The sequence below is a fragment of the Dama dama genome, chromosome 1 (genome assembly GCF_033118175.1).
Source record: "Dama dama isolate Ldn47 chromosome 1, ASM3311817v1, whole genome shotgun sequence".
NCBI lineage: Eukaryota > Metazoa > Chordata > Mammalia > Artiodactyla > Cervidae > Dama > Dama dama.
In genome coordinates this window covers 63,656,335-63,672,408 of record NC_083681.1, presented here as the reverse complement: position 1 = coordinate 63,672,408, position 16,074 = coordinate 63,656,335, and the positions used below count along the sequence as shown (strand labels likewise).

Here is a 16,074-nt window from a genome sequence, read left to right as displayed (position 1 = left end):
ATTTAGACTGAAAAAGTAAACAAAGAAATTAGCTGAGAGAAATAAGAAAGTATACATAATAATAGCTGAAAAGATTATCCATTTAAGAAGATAACTTTGTTCAAACAGGTAATTAAAATTTAAATTAAAATAACAGAAGATAGCTTTGTTCAAACAGGTAATTAAAAATTGAAGTAAAATAAGGGAAGAGGATAATTATGAAGATTAAGGCAGTGAACAAAGAGAATAAGCGAGTTGTCAAAATTATGAGGTTAATATTAAGAAAATGAGTCAAGACAAAAATTTTTATCCTTAATTTCACTTCCTTTTGCATTTCACAGTATTATAAAAATGCACAAACACAGACTCATGCAGAGGCAGAATTAATCAGGCATTGTGGTATGCTGAGATGCAATTTGATAGCTCTCACTCTGACTAGCTCTGTAACATGAGAAAAATCACTCTCTCAGAAACAGAAATAACCCCACCATGCAAAGCATTAATACATCTAGAGATTATAAGCAGTATCAGTACTAACATCTAGTATTGTAACACTAACCATGGACGGCACAGAGTTAACCCTCAATAAAGGGCAGTTGTTCTCATGGCTATTGAGTAAGACTACCACTTCATGTTCCGTTTGAGGCAACCACTCATAGGAAAAACTCTTTCCAAATGTCACAGAGTTGCAGGCGTGAGCTCTGCATAAGTGTGATTTCCTAAGACCTCTCAACAAACAGAATTATAAGTAGTTTTCTACATGTCTTAAAATATTTTTTCTACTCTAAAATGTTGCTATACTTTGGAGAAGTGCTTGTTTCCTATTGTCTAGTAAGTTTTTTCTGGAAACTAAGCTATAAATGCCTCAGATAAAATACAGGGTTGAGTCAAGCAACACCAGTAATGCAAACAGACCAACTTACCAACAGTGGAGAAGCGAACTGCAATGGGCGTCCTCTTTCCCACATGCTCAAACACCTTCGCCTTGGAGTATCTGGTAATGTCATGTGTGACCTCAAAGTAGCCAAAAGCCCCTAAGGAGAAAGCCACAGAAATCGGCATCACAAGACTATCACTCAGGTTGCCAGGCCCTCAATAAGTATCTGGGTGACAAGAGAAGCCGTTGATTTAGCACTGGCCTTCTGGGAGCTTCCAATGATGGGAGAAGGGGAGATCACCAAACATAAAATGATGAGAGCAAAATGCAAAGCCCTACATCACTCAGGGCTAAGCTGAGAGCTACAGAGCCAGAGCCAAAGAGGAGTGGAGTGGAGCCAGAAGGAACTAGTCAGGGTTGCCAGAAGAACACAGGGTCTGAGAGGCCCTTCAGGTACAAGTAGGACCTAGGAGAGAAAGAACAGAGAAGAGAGGAGGAGAAAACACACGGAAAGGCTACGCACTTAGGAAGCTCGCCACACAGCCAAACAACAAACCGAACAGTATATCAAAGTCATGATGGAACAGCCCCACAAAAAAAGCTGGAGAAGATAGAAGAGGAAATAAAGAAATTGAGAAGTCCTAAAGGGGAGTCCAGCAAAACTTCTTCCTTTCTATCAAACTTTGTTTTTCATATTGAGTTGTTTTTTTTTAAAGATTCACAATATTTAAGTAATTTATTTATTTATTGGCTATGCCATGTGCCATGTGAGATCTTGGCTCCCCAGCCAGGGATGGAACCCAGACCTCCTGCATTGGAAGCTTGGAGTCCTAACTACTGGACTGCCAGGGAAGTCCCTCCTTGTGAGTTTTTAGCTTCCTTTTAAATATCATCTACATCTTTTGTTTCTGTAATAAAAGCAAGATAAAAGTTTTACAGAAGTCTTGGACAAAATGGAAAAATCACTACAAACCCAGCACACTTACACAACTGTCATTGACTGTGCAATTAATTCCACTATTTATCCAGTTAGCTGCACCATCTTAATCTAGTTATAATTACAGTATGTCTATGTCTGTATTTCCATATTTTTCATTCTTTACTAAACTGCAGAATGGACTAAAAGGAAGATTACTTTTGTTTTCAGCAAAATTAAGTATTTTACATGGAAGGTACAATCCAGGGAAATAACCAGCATTTAATTACTGACTCCTCTACTGATGGACATTTTTGCCTTTCTCCAAGGAATGGAAATTTGGCACTTCTCTTAAAGGAACTCTGACCCTTTGAAAAGTAATTTTTAACCCAGGTGTTATGAAACAGTCCTTTCACAGCAAATGAACACAGGTCTCACCTGCTCCTTTGGCGTGCACAACTCTCTCAGGAATTCTCTCCCGGTCAAAGTGAGCCATTTCGTCAGTGAAAACCACATCCTGAACAAGAAGGGGCCCTCGGGGCCCTACCGTAAGAATATTGAGTTTGTCTCCTACTGGATTACCGGCTCCAGTGGTCAGGACATCAGGTTTCTAAGTGAACAGGAGAGGAAAAGAGTGCAAGAGAGTCTACCATCACATCCTCCATTTCCACTGTCACAGGGCGTATCATTTTGCATCTTTACATCTTCTACTCAAACTCTTTTTAAATTTCCTGTGTGAAAAGTACTGAAATCTTACAAAATATGCCATTGCCTGAAATTTGTAACTGGGTCGCAGAAATCCTAAGAAATGCTAAGAAATCTGCTCTCAGGAGCAGGACGATGTCTAGATTACTCACCAACTTGCTCCCCCTCTGTTCTAGGTATAGCCACCAGGCTCCACACAGGAAACCCCAGGCAGAGATCCCCCTAAAAGGGATTATATGTCACATGCGTTTAACACTGAATGTCCAAACTCATAATGAGAGATGGTCCCCAGGGAAGCCATGCATCCACCTGCCTTACACAGATTTTCCAAATGCTTCCTGACCACCGGACACGTCAAGGTGAGTCACCCTGTACAGTGCGCTCACTTCTCTCAAGCAGTCTGTACCAGCCATCCACAGCATCTCTTCTCAATTCCAAAACAGTCACCAAAAATAAAGTTACTGGTAAGATGGATTACAGTATTAATTTTCTAAAATGTCTATGAGATGAGATAGGTTGTTTTACTGTAATTAAAAATTAGATCCACCCAATTTTCCCATTTCTGCTACATCAGAAGCCCTTCAGCTGTCCCTTCTCTAGGATAGGAGTAGCGTTTTTAAGCCTCACGTGATCCCGGGCAGCTTCATCTTGCTCCGTGGTCACATGCTGCTTTTGACAGCGGCCAACTGCCTCTCCCACGACCTTCCCCAGCCCTCCCCTGGCTACTAGCAAGTTAGTCAACTTTTCATCTACAGAAAAAAAAAAAGAAATGGCAGAGGAGGTGGGCTGGCATCGGGCGGCGGGGGGACTTCCCACAAAGGAGAAAAGGAGAAGAGTATGTGAGAGGAAGGACATCAAGCTCGGCGAAAGGAACGGTAAACAGGTCAGAGGGTCATTTCCATCTTCGCATCCCTAATAGGAAGGCGCTGCTGCTGAGAAACTAATGAGACCACATCACAAGACTCCTCCTCAGGACCAGGTCAGGGTGATAAGTCAAGAATAAAAACTACGCCCAGAGGAGGTACATGCAGAGCCAGCGGGATGAGGGGATGCGCGAGTTGAAGGACTAAAGAACGAGATGGTCTCGCCTTGTGACAACGAATCATGGAATCTGAGTGTGGCAATGCTGGGACGGTGCCATCACTGGGCCTCCTGCCCACCCAATGTAGGAATCTCCTCCATGACATCCAGCCCCCCGAGAAATGAAACCTGGGTCTCATTCACTAGCATTCAGCATCTCTTCTAATTCCCTGGTCTAATAGATCAACTGTCCTCTCTTTTAACACCTTTCCAAGCCAATGGATATGCAATTTGTCTTTAAAACAAGTGTGGCAGGAAAAACTTCAAACAGTCAGCAAGATAGAATGGAGGCCATGGTCAAAGATCAGGGAGGAAAAGGCCCCTGACTTCAGGCGGTGTTGAGGGCAATCAAAAAAGAGATACTGAATTTAAACAAAGACAGAGTGTTCACTAGATGAAGCGAAGGACACAGTATATTCACTGAGATGGTGAGAATTAACAAAGAGTTAACGCAATGAAGCTTTACTAAATAAAGTGAAGGTGAAGCTGGGAAGTGGACCATCAAAAGCAAAATTTTAAAGTCATTTCTGAAAAAAAGCCAGTTCCATGCAGTGAGCACTGCAATTAACCCCAGAAAAGATATAATTTGTTTTGATTTTTGTTTAAATCAAACTTCCAGCATCCTCAAACATTTAGAATAATTTTGAACCTGATGCTAGGAAAGATTGAAGGCAGGAGGAGAAGGGGAGGACAGAGGATGAGATGGTTGGATGGCATCACCGACCCGATGGACATGAGTTTGAGCAAAGCTCCTGGAGTTGGTGATGGACAGGGAGGCCTGGCGTGCTGCAATCCGTGGGGCTGCAAAGAGTCGGACACGACTGAACGACCGAACTGAACTGAACTGAACTTAAAGTAGAAAGCAGTGAAAACCAGCCCTCCTGGGCTACAGGCAATGACAAAAATGTCCCAGAACAGCAAGACCTGGAAGATGGTACCTGTTTAGATGAGTACGGTCAGATGAAGCCACTCCCCACATGTGCTGAGAAAGGCAGAGGTGATGACAGGGGAGGGGAGTGGTAAAGGAAAAAGAGACGAAAAATGAAAAGCCTACAAATGGCAGAGGCAGCAACTATCTGGCAGTGGTGATGAGAGCAACGGGTCAGCAGACTTCAGCCAGAGGCCGGGAAAGACAGGGCAGGAGGGAAAAATAAGCGGGAGCTTGTCTGTCAGTCAAGGACATAAAGAGCAGCCACAGCGCACAGGGTCACATCAGAAGTTCAACAGTCCCAAGGCGGACCCCTCTGCACGCTGGATGGGAGGGGCGGAGCAGTAGGGGAGTGGATTTAGCACAAGGGCCCCTCAGGTGACTCATTTCAAGTCACTCATTCACCAGCCATGGTCCCTGTCCTCCCGGTCCCCACAGACCACAAAGCCTGGCAGGATGTCTCCCTGTGACCTGCACACACAAGGGTAGAGGTCTGCCCACTCGGAAGAGGGTAGACGGAGGGCTCCTGAGGACAGTGAGTGCCAGTAAAACCATAATATAACCACACCCTGTAGCCTGTGCCCCTGTTTGTCACAAGCATCAGACAAAAGAAACAACATCCTGTGACGCAAGTTCTGGGCTTTCTCTAGGGATATGATGGAGGGTGGTTATCGCTGGTCCAAAGCTAAGCAGAAAGGACAAACACACAGAGTCAGTACAGCTGATGGAACTATACCTAATTTCTCATTTCCCTTTGTAAACACCACTGCTCGAGCACTTGCCACATGCAAGGTTTTTTTTTTTCTAGCTATCTTCATTCAAGCCTCCCTACAACCAGTGAGACGAACGTCATTACCTGTTTAGTGGTCGATGCCACATGCTCAGATTATTTAACTTTACGCAGATACCTGTGTGGCAGCACACGTGAACGTATGGAAGGGCAAAGATATGTCTGCCAACTTGCTCGTTATAGGGTTTTATTTTTTAAGTTTCTGGCCACTCCTCGTGACATGTGGCATCTCAGGTCCCCAACAGGGACTGAACCTGTGCCCCCTGCATCAGAAGCGAGGAGTCTTAACCACTGGACTGCCAGGGAAGGGCCTGTTTTGTTTAACTCAGTGCAAGATCACTTTAGAACTAGAATTTTTTTAAGGACAGAAGAGCTCTTCTGTTGCTAGATAATTCTAAGAGCTCCCGCTCTGGGAAAGCAGCATCAGTACCTGTTGATGTGTTTAACATCTTTCTGGCTGCCAATTCTTCATGACAATTGTACATGCTTCTCCTGGACCACTCTTCCTGCCCCACCAATGGCACCTCACAAGCTGGGCCAAGGGCATCCTCCTGTGCCCCACAGAACCAATAATCTCATCGCCTTAGTGCTTCATGGTTTTTTCTCTCGAGACGGTATACTCTTTCTGCATCTAGAGCCCTGCCACAAGTGCACAACCAAGGCTGAGGATTCAACAAGGGAATGAATTAAACTATGGACCGCTATGAAATGGCCAAGAAAGATTATTTCTAAAAAGGAGGAGGAGGTAACAAGGGCCTACGCGTCTCCCTGCACCTTCCCTCCAAAAGACAAAAGGGAAATATCTGAACTTATAGCTTCAAATTCTTTTCTTATTAATTTTTTATTTATTTTTATTTTAGATGATGCTGGGTTTTCACTGTTGTACAGGGCCTTTCTCTAGCTGTGGCAAGTGGGGGCTACTCTCTAGTTGTGGTACATAGGCTTCTCTAGGTGCAGAGAAAGGTCTCTAGGCATTCAGACTTCAGGAGTGGTGACATACAGGCTTATCTGCCTCGTTGCATGTAGAATCTTCCCAGATGAGGGATGGAAGCCACATCCCCTGTCTTGGCAGGTGGATTCCTAACCACTTGACCACCAGGGAAGTCCTGTAACTTCAAATTCTGATGAGAAACCATTAAAGAACCTTGTCATAAAAACTGCTGCAGCCATCGGCAAGAAGTACTTCGGCCTGGTTTAAAGGCCAGCACCATGATTAGAGAGAGAGGCTCAAGATTAAAGTGAAATTCCACTTTGGCTTTGCTGTTTGTATTTTTTGGCTCAAACTAAGACAGGATGAAGAAATTTTCCTGGGAGGGGTCAAGATGGCTTTCTCTGGTGAAATATTTTGTCAACATAGTTGCCCCTGGTAAGCGCCCTCTGCTCACAAAATTTCCAAGAACTCGCTAACTATCGTAGCCTTCTTTTTTTTTAAATGAAAAAGAAGAAAAATAAAATGAAAAAGAGGGGTCATACAAACTGTCCCCAGCTTTCAATCCCAATAGAGTCATAATGTCAGCTTTATATTCTCAGAGATCAGTACAGAATATACCTGGCATTTTCTAGCAAATCACTGCCTACGATGCACCCCGTTCAAAAAACCAAAGACTGCCTTGGTCCTCAAGTCTCCTGGTGGGGGGAGTTGGGGTGACAGTGGGGTGGTGTTCCAGGCCTCCTGCCCTGATGCACGGAAGCGGGGAGACTTCCCCTTGTGGGGCAGTTTGGGAAAGGGACCCAGGCCTACACAGGGCCCCAAGCTCTTCCCTTTGGAAGCCAGTGGCCACATGCATCATCTACCCTCTGGTAGTCTCAAGAGTTGCCTTAACACAGGGTGTAAATAAATTCAAATCAGGGGAGCAGTCTCAGCAGGCCCTCTTTGCCAAAACTCCTAAGCCACATTCTCCACTTAAGCCTCAGCTTATAATGAAGATGATGCCTGCATCTCCTGTCATCCCACTGATTCTTTCCTTGCCTCTCTCTGTTTAGGTGTGAAAGGCCTTACTAGACACACTCAAGCTTCAGAACAACAAATATCAGCTTGCTCTGCGGGCACTGTTCTACACTCTACTCAGGTTATCACATTTAGTCCACCTCTCCAAGGTAAGGACTGTGATAATCTCCACTATACAGCAGAGGAAACTGAGGCATGGAGAAGTTTTACAACTGGCTCAAAGTTACCCACCTAAAGTGGGGCAGAAGCAGAGTTTGAACCCAAGCAGACTGGCTCAAGCACCCAAATCTAAAGCTCACACTACAGCGCCTCTCAGAACAGCACAGGTCACATCTCCTGCACATACCCTACAGGCTGGGTAATGGACATGTGTTAGTTTACACACGTTTTACATAAATTAATTCTCACAGCAATACTGCAAGGTAAGGAGAACTGTTATCCCATTTTCAATATGGGAAACCAAAGAGGAGGGAGGTGAGGTAACCTGCCCAGCGGTCAAGCCTCAAGTTGAACCCTGTTTGATTGTAAAGCTTGACCCCTCACTGATTCACTAAACCACTGTAAACTTCATTTTTAAAACCACCCTAAGGAAGAGACAGATGGACTTAAGAGACATACCAATCAATGCCATGTGTGAACCTTATTTGCATCTAGATTTGAACAAAGTGTTTTAAAAAAAGAGAGATAGACAATGTCAGGGATCCTCAAGACCTCCCCTAGGTGGTGATTCTCTAGAACTCACAGAACTTAGCATCTAGCTATCCTCAGGCCATAATTTATTACGGCATTTAGATACGAAACAAAATAAGCAAGGAGAAAAGGCTCCTTAAGTCAGAGGAAACCAGCAGCAGTTTCCAAGAGTCCACTCCCAGTGGAGCCACACAAGACATGCCTAACTCCCCCAGCAAGTCGTGGCAACTCACATGAACTGCTGTTCTGTAGGGGAGCTCGTTAGCGGGGAAAGTCGGTGGGACCAAAATTCATTATTGAATCTGACAGACAAAAGCTTGGAGCTTCATTATACCATCTTTCCTGTTCAGCTCTGGTTTGAAATTTTCCACAATATAAAGTGTGGGTTGTTTTTTGTTTTTCTGTTTTGCCATGAAGAATCAAAGAGCAATGTTGTAGAAAAGAAACAAGGGAGAAGCTGAAACAAGGGACAGAAATAGAGGGCTGCATCACACATGAGTGGTTACCCTGGGCAGGCTCTGTGTTAAATACTCCTACATCAACACATTCGGTCAAGACAAACAGGCAAGTTCAGTACTGTACTCAAAACATACAACTGACCAGCTGATTAACGCTGGCTTCTTCCTGTTGGTGATTTAGTCACTAAGTCGTCTCCGACTCTTGCAACCCTGCAGACGGCAGCCCATCAGGCTGTTCACGGGATTTTCCAAGAACACTGGAGTGGGCTGCCATTCCCTTCTCCAGGGGATCTTCCCAACCCACGAATCGAACCCATGTCTCCTGCATTGCAGGCAGATTTTTTACTGAGCCACAGGCTCCTGCCCAGAGAGGGCTTATTGTCACTGGAAAACATGGAGAATCCTAACTTCCATGCAGGTCATTTACTCCTAAATTCTGAATTCAATAGGATGTGCTTTTTTTTTGTCTTAAAACATCAGAAGCACTAGAGAGTGACTCACCTCAATACCACATCACACTGAGGGGGTTCTCTAGCACAAAAATCAGTGAACTCACAACACTGGGAAACATTTCTGACTGCCTTAAAGACTAAAAACTATGCTTTCTGGGCTCCAAGTGGTGACTTCATCACCAGGATATACTTCATCTTGTAAGCTGACTTCACCATGATTAAGCCACCAGGTGCCTCAGTATAAGTCAAGAACTGTTGGTCATTCTAAGTGTAAGAGGCAAGAATGAGTTCTTGTCCTATTTTACTCATTGTCTAAGTTATTCTATACCAGCCACCTCTAGAAGTGCCATTCAATAAAAAATTGAATTATACTGGGAAAAAACGAAATTCAATACATCTAAGAAAAAATCAAAATGTATTCTTCATTAAGAACCAAATGGGCCCTGCTGGTACTAAACAAAGTATACTAAAGTGTCAGCGAGAGTGACAATAGGCATCTCAACACTGTGCTAACTGCTATGGAATACGGCCTCAGGCTGAGAACAATGCACTGGGCAAGGAACAATAAGATCTCACAGGCAAGCAAAGAATTGCCCTTCCCTGGTAGCTCAGATGGTAAAGAATCTACCTGCAATTCAGGAGACCTGGGTTCGATCCTTGGGTTAGGAAAGATCCCCTGGAGAAGGGATAGCAGCCCACTCCAGTATTCTTGCCTGGAGAATTCTATAGACAGACCATGGACTCGCAAGGAGTCAGACAAGACTGAGCGACTTTCACAACAAGGCCACTGGTGTCAAAGTGAACCCTGGGAAGGCAGAGGGAGCAAATGCCTGAAGAAAATTAAAAAATGATTCCAAGGATCCCAGGGAAGACAATGAGTGGGTAGTTCTTTTGTTCTTTTTTGTAGATATTAATCCAACTTTATCAGTAATCACTTTTTTTTTTAAGTAGGTCTGGATGAGCTCTATCAGCTGTTTTTTTTAAAAAAAACAAAATTTATTGAAACAGCTGATTTACAGTGTTGTGTTAGTTTCAGGTATATAGTGAAGTGATCCAGATAGATATTTTAGATTCCTTTCCATTAATCATTATTACATGAAACTGTGTATAGTTCCCTTATGCTGTACGGTAGGTTCTTGTTGGTTACCTGTTTTATTTACAGTAGTGTGTATATGTAATCCCAAACTCCCTATTTATCCCTCCCCCACTACTTTCCCCTTTGTTAACCATAAATTTGCTTTCTATGTCTGTGAGTCTATTACTGTTTTGTAAATAAGTTCATCTGTATCATTTATTTTTAGATTCTAGTGGACAGTTTTTATTCCAGGGGAAAAAAAAAAAAGTTGCCTTTTACAAGGAAGATAAATGTCAGACTTCAAGGTCACATGGTTGGACCCTCAAGCACAGACTGATTGAACACACCTCCTCCCTCACCCTAATGGGAAATGTTTACTTTTCAAGCAAGGTTCTTTTGTATTATTTTATACAAGAGGAAACATGTCCCAGTAGCTGCTCACATTTTTTTCTTTTCTTCTTGGTGAGTTGTCTATGTTTCCAGATATGGTCAAAATACACTGCTACTGGTTTTCAATAATCAGCAAACAATTAGAATAATCCTACTGAGAATAAAGCCTTGAAAATACACAGAAGAGCTACTGAAAAAGAGGTTTTCTCTGTCTTGAAAATGACTTTACTAAATAAGTCTGACAGCACTAACAATTGCTCTAGTCCTTTAATTAAAAAAAAAAAAAAAAGTAGGGAGTAAGAGGTGAGAAAGGCTCAAAAAATGAAGGATGACTGATCCACTAAGTAAAAGATTCCTTTACTCTTAGCAGTAGAAACTACAGCAGTCACAATGCTAGAAAGAAAATGAACAAAAAAGGTGGTTTCCACAAGAAATGAAAACACATGTGCACAAGAAGTTATTCAGTCACCTCTTCTCCAGCCCCCTGAATGTTGGCAATGTTATGTCACTGCAGCTATAACCAAGTTTACCCTAAAAAAATACATAAACCCTCAAAGGTTCTGTCTTATGACTCATTGACAGGAATGGATGGTCTAAAACCCAACTTCTCTTCTAAGTAATAAGGAACTGTTTAAAAAGGTAAGGCTCGAAATGCTCAAATTCTCCAGTTTTAAGGGATCAGAGGCTACTAATTACCTTAAGTTTCCCACAGGAAGAACTAATGGCATTCTAAGCAATAAACAAAGTTTCCATCAAGTTCCATTGAGAGAGACTGGGAATACCTGGAGAATCACCTCCCTCCCCTAAACCTACTTTGAGCGAAAGAAAAATAAAGATTTTTAAGAAGATTGAAGTCATACCTATGAATGTATTTGATTTGTCATCGCTTATTAAATTTCACAAAGGTCTCAATTCACTTGTCAGCAACGAAACATGCCCACAAGGAGAGACGCCCCATAAATTGTCTTCATGCTGGCTGACCTGGGTTCCAAAGGAGGAGACGCCCAGCACGCCATTCAGCATCCGGTTTTTGAGGGAGGAGACTGCAGGGTGCCCTCCAGCAGCAGTTCCATAACTTAAAGCGCTCACAACCCAGAACAAATATAAACAAAGTGGGTGGTGGAAGGCAAGATACTGATGCAGATCTGCCCACATATTTTTTAAAAAAGCACTTGCCAAGCAAATGAAGATATGAAAAAAATAAATACTACACTTTACTGTCATAAATTTCTAACAGAAAGAATATTTTAAAAGTCCAACATACCCTTTTAAAAGAGATATGCCTGTTTGCCCATCACCACATCAGAAGAAAACGGCTAGAGAGATTGTCACCACATGGAAAGCATGTTTGGACACAATGTAGCAGGGTTGGCGACCTGGGTGCAGAGGGAGACTGTCACCCAGCCTCGCTCACAGCGGGTGCAGCCATGTGACAGGGTTCTAGACAAAGGAGAGCAGGTAGAAGTGACATACACCACTTCCAGCCAGGCGTCTAAACCTCCCACATACTCTCCTCCATGTTCTTAATCGTCTGTGACTAGACAGTGATGTGGAGGGCAACATTAAGAAACCATGTGCTGACACAGAAGAAGCCTCCTTCAGCCTGCAGCCTTGGGTAACCGTGGGCCGCCGAGGACTCACTACCTCCTCCTTCAACCTCAATCCATTTTGGCTGATCATGTGAGAGAGAAATAAACTTCTAATATGTTTATGCCATTATACACTTTGGGATGTATTGTTACAGCGCATAGCCCATGCGTGACTGTACTTAAAACATGGGCTATGAATCAAGGATAGTAAAACAAACAATCCAATGTTTTAAAGGACAAAAGATTTGAACAAATCTATTAAAGAAATACATGTGTGTGTGTTATTCAGTCATGTCTGACTCTTTCCGATCCCGTGGACTGTAGCCTGCTAGACTCTTCTGTCCATGAATTCTCCAGGCAAGAATACTGGAGTGGCTTGTCCTTTCCTCCTCCAGGGGATCTTCCTGACCCAGGGATCGAACCCAGATCTCCTGCATTGCGGGCAGATTCTTTAGCATCTGAGCCACCAGGGAAGAAATACTGTATACCAATGGTCAAATATGCACATGAAAAGATGCCATCACTGGTCATCAGGGCAATGCAAACATCACTTCTTATTCACCAGAAAGGCTAAACTTAAAAGAACGACAATCCCAAAGGATGGCAGGAGGTGGACCAATGTAACTCTCAAACACTGTTGATAGAAGTGTAAAATGGTAAACCATATCAGAAGAAGGCTTAGGAATTTCTCATAAGACATTCACTTACCTTATTTACTTACTCGGCAATTCTTTTCAAAGGCATGTTTTAAGAGAAATAAATGCATATGTGCACAAAAAGACTTGTATAAGACTCTTCATAGAAACTTAATTCATAACAGCCACACACTGGGAATAGTCTAGGTGCCCAACAACAGGATAAGCACACAGTGCTCTAATCTGACAACGGACTACTACTAGTAGCACTAGTACTGCCACTACTCAGCAATACACGCAATGACAGGCATGAATCCTAAAACAGTCTTTTTATCTTAAAACACATTTGCTGAATGAAAGCAGCATTACACAAAAAGTACCTAAATCAACGGTTAAAAAGCAAAATCATCAGTGGTTGCCTGGAGCAGCACTGCAGGAGGAGCAGGGAAAGATGGGAAACAGCATGAGGGAACATTCCAGGGTGATGAGAATCTTCTACATCTTGATAAAAGAACCGGATTCGCAGGTGTTTAGATTTATCAAAAAACACAGATTGGTGCACTTCATATTGGGATATTTTTGTATATAAATTTTGCCTTAAAAACATAAATAAACAATGAATTCTGGTAATTTGCATCAAGTCTATTGATGTCTACAACATAGTCTGAAGTGCCCCTCCAAAACATAGGTCAAGGGATGTATGAAGGGACAGACAGATATGGAATTACATGTTAAAAGAAATGTTTAAAAATGTGGTGGGTATATAGGCATACACTACACAATTTTTCTCACTTTTCTGAATGTTTGAAAATTTTCCAAAGAAAGCATTGGAAAATTACAAAGAGTATGTGACAGATGCAAAATTCCTTTGGGAAGCGAGCAGTCTCCTAATAAAAATAAGCAGTTTTCACTCAGAGCGGCTCAAGTAAGGAAAAACAAGACACCAATGTGACCGCCAATCAGGCCAGTGTAAACAGTGCACTGAGAGGCATGGGCAGAGGAGACAGAAGTATTTCAACCAGGAGTCACCAAATTATAGATGTGCTTTGCAGGCCAGCTGTTTTTCACATGGGTGACCATGTAGGGCAAGTCACCAGCAAGATCTTAATGATTTAACAACAGTTACTGATTCTCCCAGTGATGAGGCAAGCTAGTCTCAAGGGAGTCCTTTCAAAAGAATGAATTTTGTTTTATGAGAAACTCATTTGCCCATATTTTTTCTAATTCACCAAGTATTCATGAAAGCCTCCCTGTGAACCAAGATGCAGCAACCACTGGGTATACAGAGAGTCCTGGCTCCAGGAGGCAGAGTTCTAATCTTGACTCTGCCACTGACTAGCCACTTGTCCTTGACTGATAAGATGCTAAGTCTCTCTGGTTCATTTTGACTGAGAACTCAAGAAAAGCCAAATACCCTAGGAGCACATAATAAGGAACAAAATGAGAAAAGAGATTTTCCAGGCCCTCTAAAGAGAATGGCAGCCTTCTCACAAACAGGGAACTACAAAGCAATCCATGAGCACTCAGCATTAATACTAGCTCATGAACACTAACCCGGTTTTAAGGAAGAGCAGTAACCGAGTACTCTGTCACTACCTAGACGGGTGGCATGAGGTGGGAGGGAGGTTCAGGAGGGGAGGGACATATGTTTGCCTATGGCTGATTCATGTTGATGTATGGTAGAAACCAACACAATATCATAAAGCAATTAGCCTCCAGTTAAAATTAATTTTAAAAAGAAGAAAAAGCACTAGACAAGATAAGGAAAGCATGACTCTAGTGCTCTCTCTGCCATTAACCAGCCGCCATGGGAACTGGGCAAGTCCCGAAGACTCTCTAGGTCAATTTGACAAAAGAAGACTCAAAACAGAAGTGCTCCCATCCCACCCAACCTGCTCAGAGATGCCTTTTAATGCTCTGCATCTTAGGGGTACAGGCCAGGAATGACTGGCCAACCACTCCTGGGCTGAATTCCTACTCAGCTGTAAAGTTCTCGTTCAGATGTCACCTGCTTTGAGAAGCCTGCCAACAGGGTCAGTCACTCCCCTTACACTCAGCAGATAACCTGTATTAGTGCCCTGGCCACGTTGCAAGGTAACCATCTATTTACCTGTCTTGACTCCCAAACTTGACTTTGAGCTTTCGGCCTCACTGGAATTTGTTCCACTTGCCCCAGTGCTGTGCCTAGCACGCGCTGGCACTCAAAGTATAGGTGTAAATAAATGTATTAATTAATCACTAAGGTCACTTCTAGCTCTAAAATGCTAGACGATGTTTTTAAGTGCAAAAGAAATCATGGGTGTACAAATCTTTTTATTTAGCTGTTTAATGCTGTATGTGTGCTTCCCTGGAGGCCCAGATGGTAAAGAATCTGCCTGCAACACGGGAGACCTGGGTTCCACCCCTGAGTCGGGAAGATCCCCTGGAGAAGGGAATGGCAACCCACTCCAGCATTCTTGCCTGGATAAGTCCATGGACAGAGCAGTCTGGTGGGCTATAGTTGATGGGGTTACAGAGAGTCGGACACGACTGAGCAACTAACACACAAACAATGCTTTATGTTCAGTGTTTGGACATGGAGATGATAAAACACGTTCCCTGCCCCCAAGACACCCTCCACCCCAAATACGAATGCTGGTAGTTATTGTCTGAGCGAGGGCAAAGCTAGAGCCTGCTCCCACTTCCCCCGTCACTTCCTTTCTTGCAGCTGCAGCTCTCTGCCTCTTTCCCCATAAGCCTTCACTGCTGCCTCAAACTGCGACCTCTGTCCCAGCTGGCAAAGGTGCAAAAATGTAAGCCAACCACCCACGACCTGCAGACTACCACAAACCCTGCAGGACCGCTGCCCCCGGGCCCAGAACCCTCTCCCCTCCCGCCCGCGAATGTAACAGTCTAACCAGACCGAAAGGAAGCGCACGCACACCCCTAGCCCCCCGCGATCGGTGGTACAGCCCTCCCTCCCCGGAACCTCCGCGCTGGGGCAGCAAAGGCCGTTACTCGAGGACACCCAGCTCCCTACGCGGACCGCAGGGCCGGCTCAGAGAGCGCAGGGTGTACCTGCGCGGCCCTCTCCTCCTTCCAGTGTTTCATCTGGTCGCTGGCTGGATCCCGGTTGTCCGCCATGGTGTCTGAGTGGCGCTGCAGAACTTTGCAAGTGGGCTAGGCTCACGCGTCTCCAGCGCGGCAGCTGAAATAGGCGACTTCAGACACCGCCACTCAGCTCCGCCCCCCTCGTCGCGCCCCCTCGGCAGGGCCGCCACCTGATTGGCCGCTTGAGCTCCAGGCGGAATGGGATTGGAAGCCAAATAGGGGCGGGGCTGAGGGGCAGGGACTCCGGGAGAGGAGAGGCTGGGGAGAGATAGGAAAAGGAGAGGCTCCTCTGCATCTCCGCACCTCCGACCCGCAAACCCCAGATTAACTAATTTAGGATTGGACCCCGCGTACCCCGATGTGACTGTCTCCTCAGCTTATCAGTATCCTTCAGGGTGTCCTGGGAGGTGGCGGTTGGTGGCCTGCCTGTTTTTTTGAGGGAACGCTTAGGCCCTGCTGGGTGGGGCTTTGA

At 44.1% G+C, this 16,074-nt stretch overlaps 1 protein-coding gene across 1 annotated transcript in view; it reads right to left on the bottom strand.

The window, feature by feature from the left end:
• The window catches only part of CAT (catalase), a 37,673-nt gene extending 21,942 nt beyond the window's left edge, over positions 1-15,731 (bottom strand). Inside the window, exons 1-3 of the mRNA XM_061151761.1 lie at positions 15,570-15,731; positions 2,211-2,382; positions 903-1,013 (exon numbers count right to left, since the gene is read on the bottom strand). Of these exons, the coding sequence (XP_061007744.1) occupies positions 903-1,013; positions 2,211-2,382; positions 15,570-15,635 (349 nt within the window). The 5' untranslated portion in view covers positions 15,636-15,731. The remainder of the gene's footprint in view (positions 1-902; positions 1,014-2,210; positions 2,383-15,569) is intronic.
• Positions 15,732-16,074: the final 343 nt, after the last annotated feature.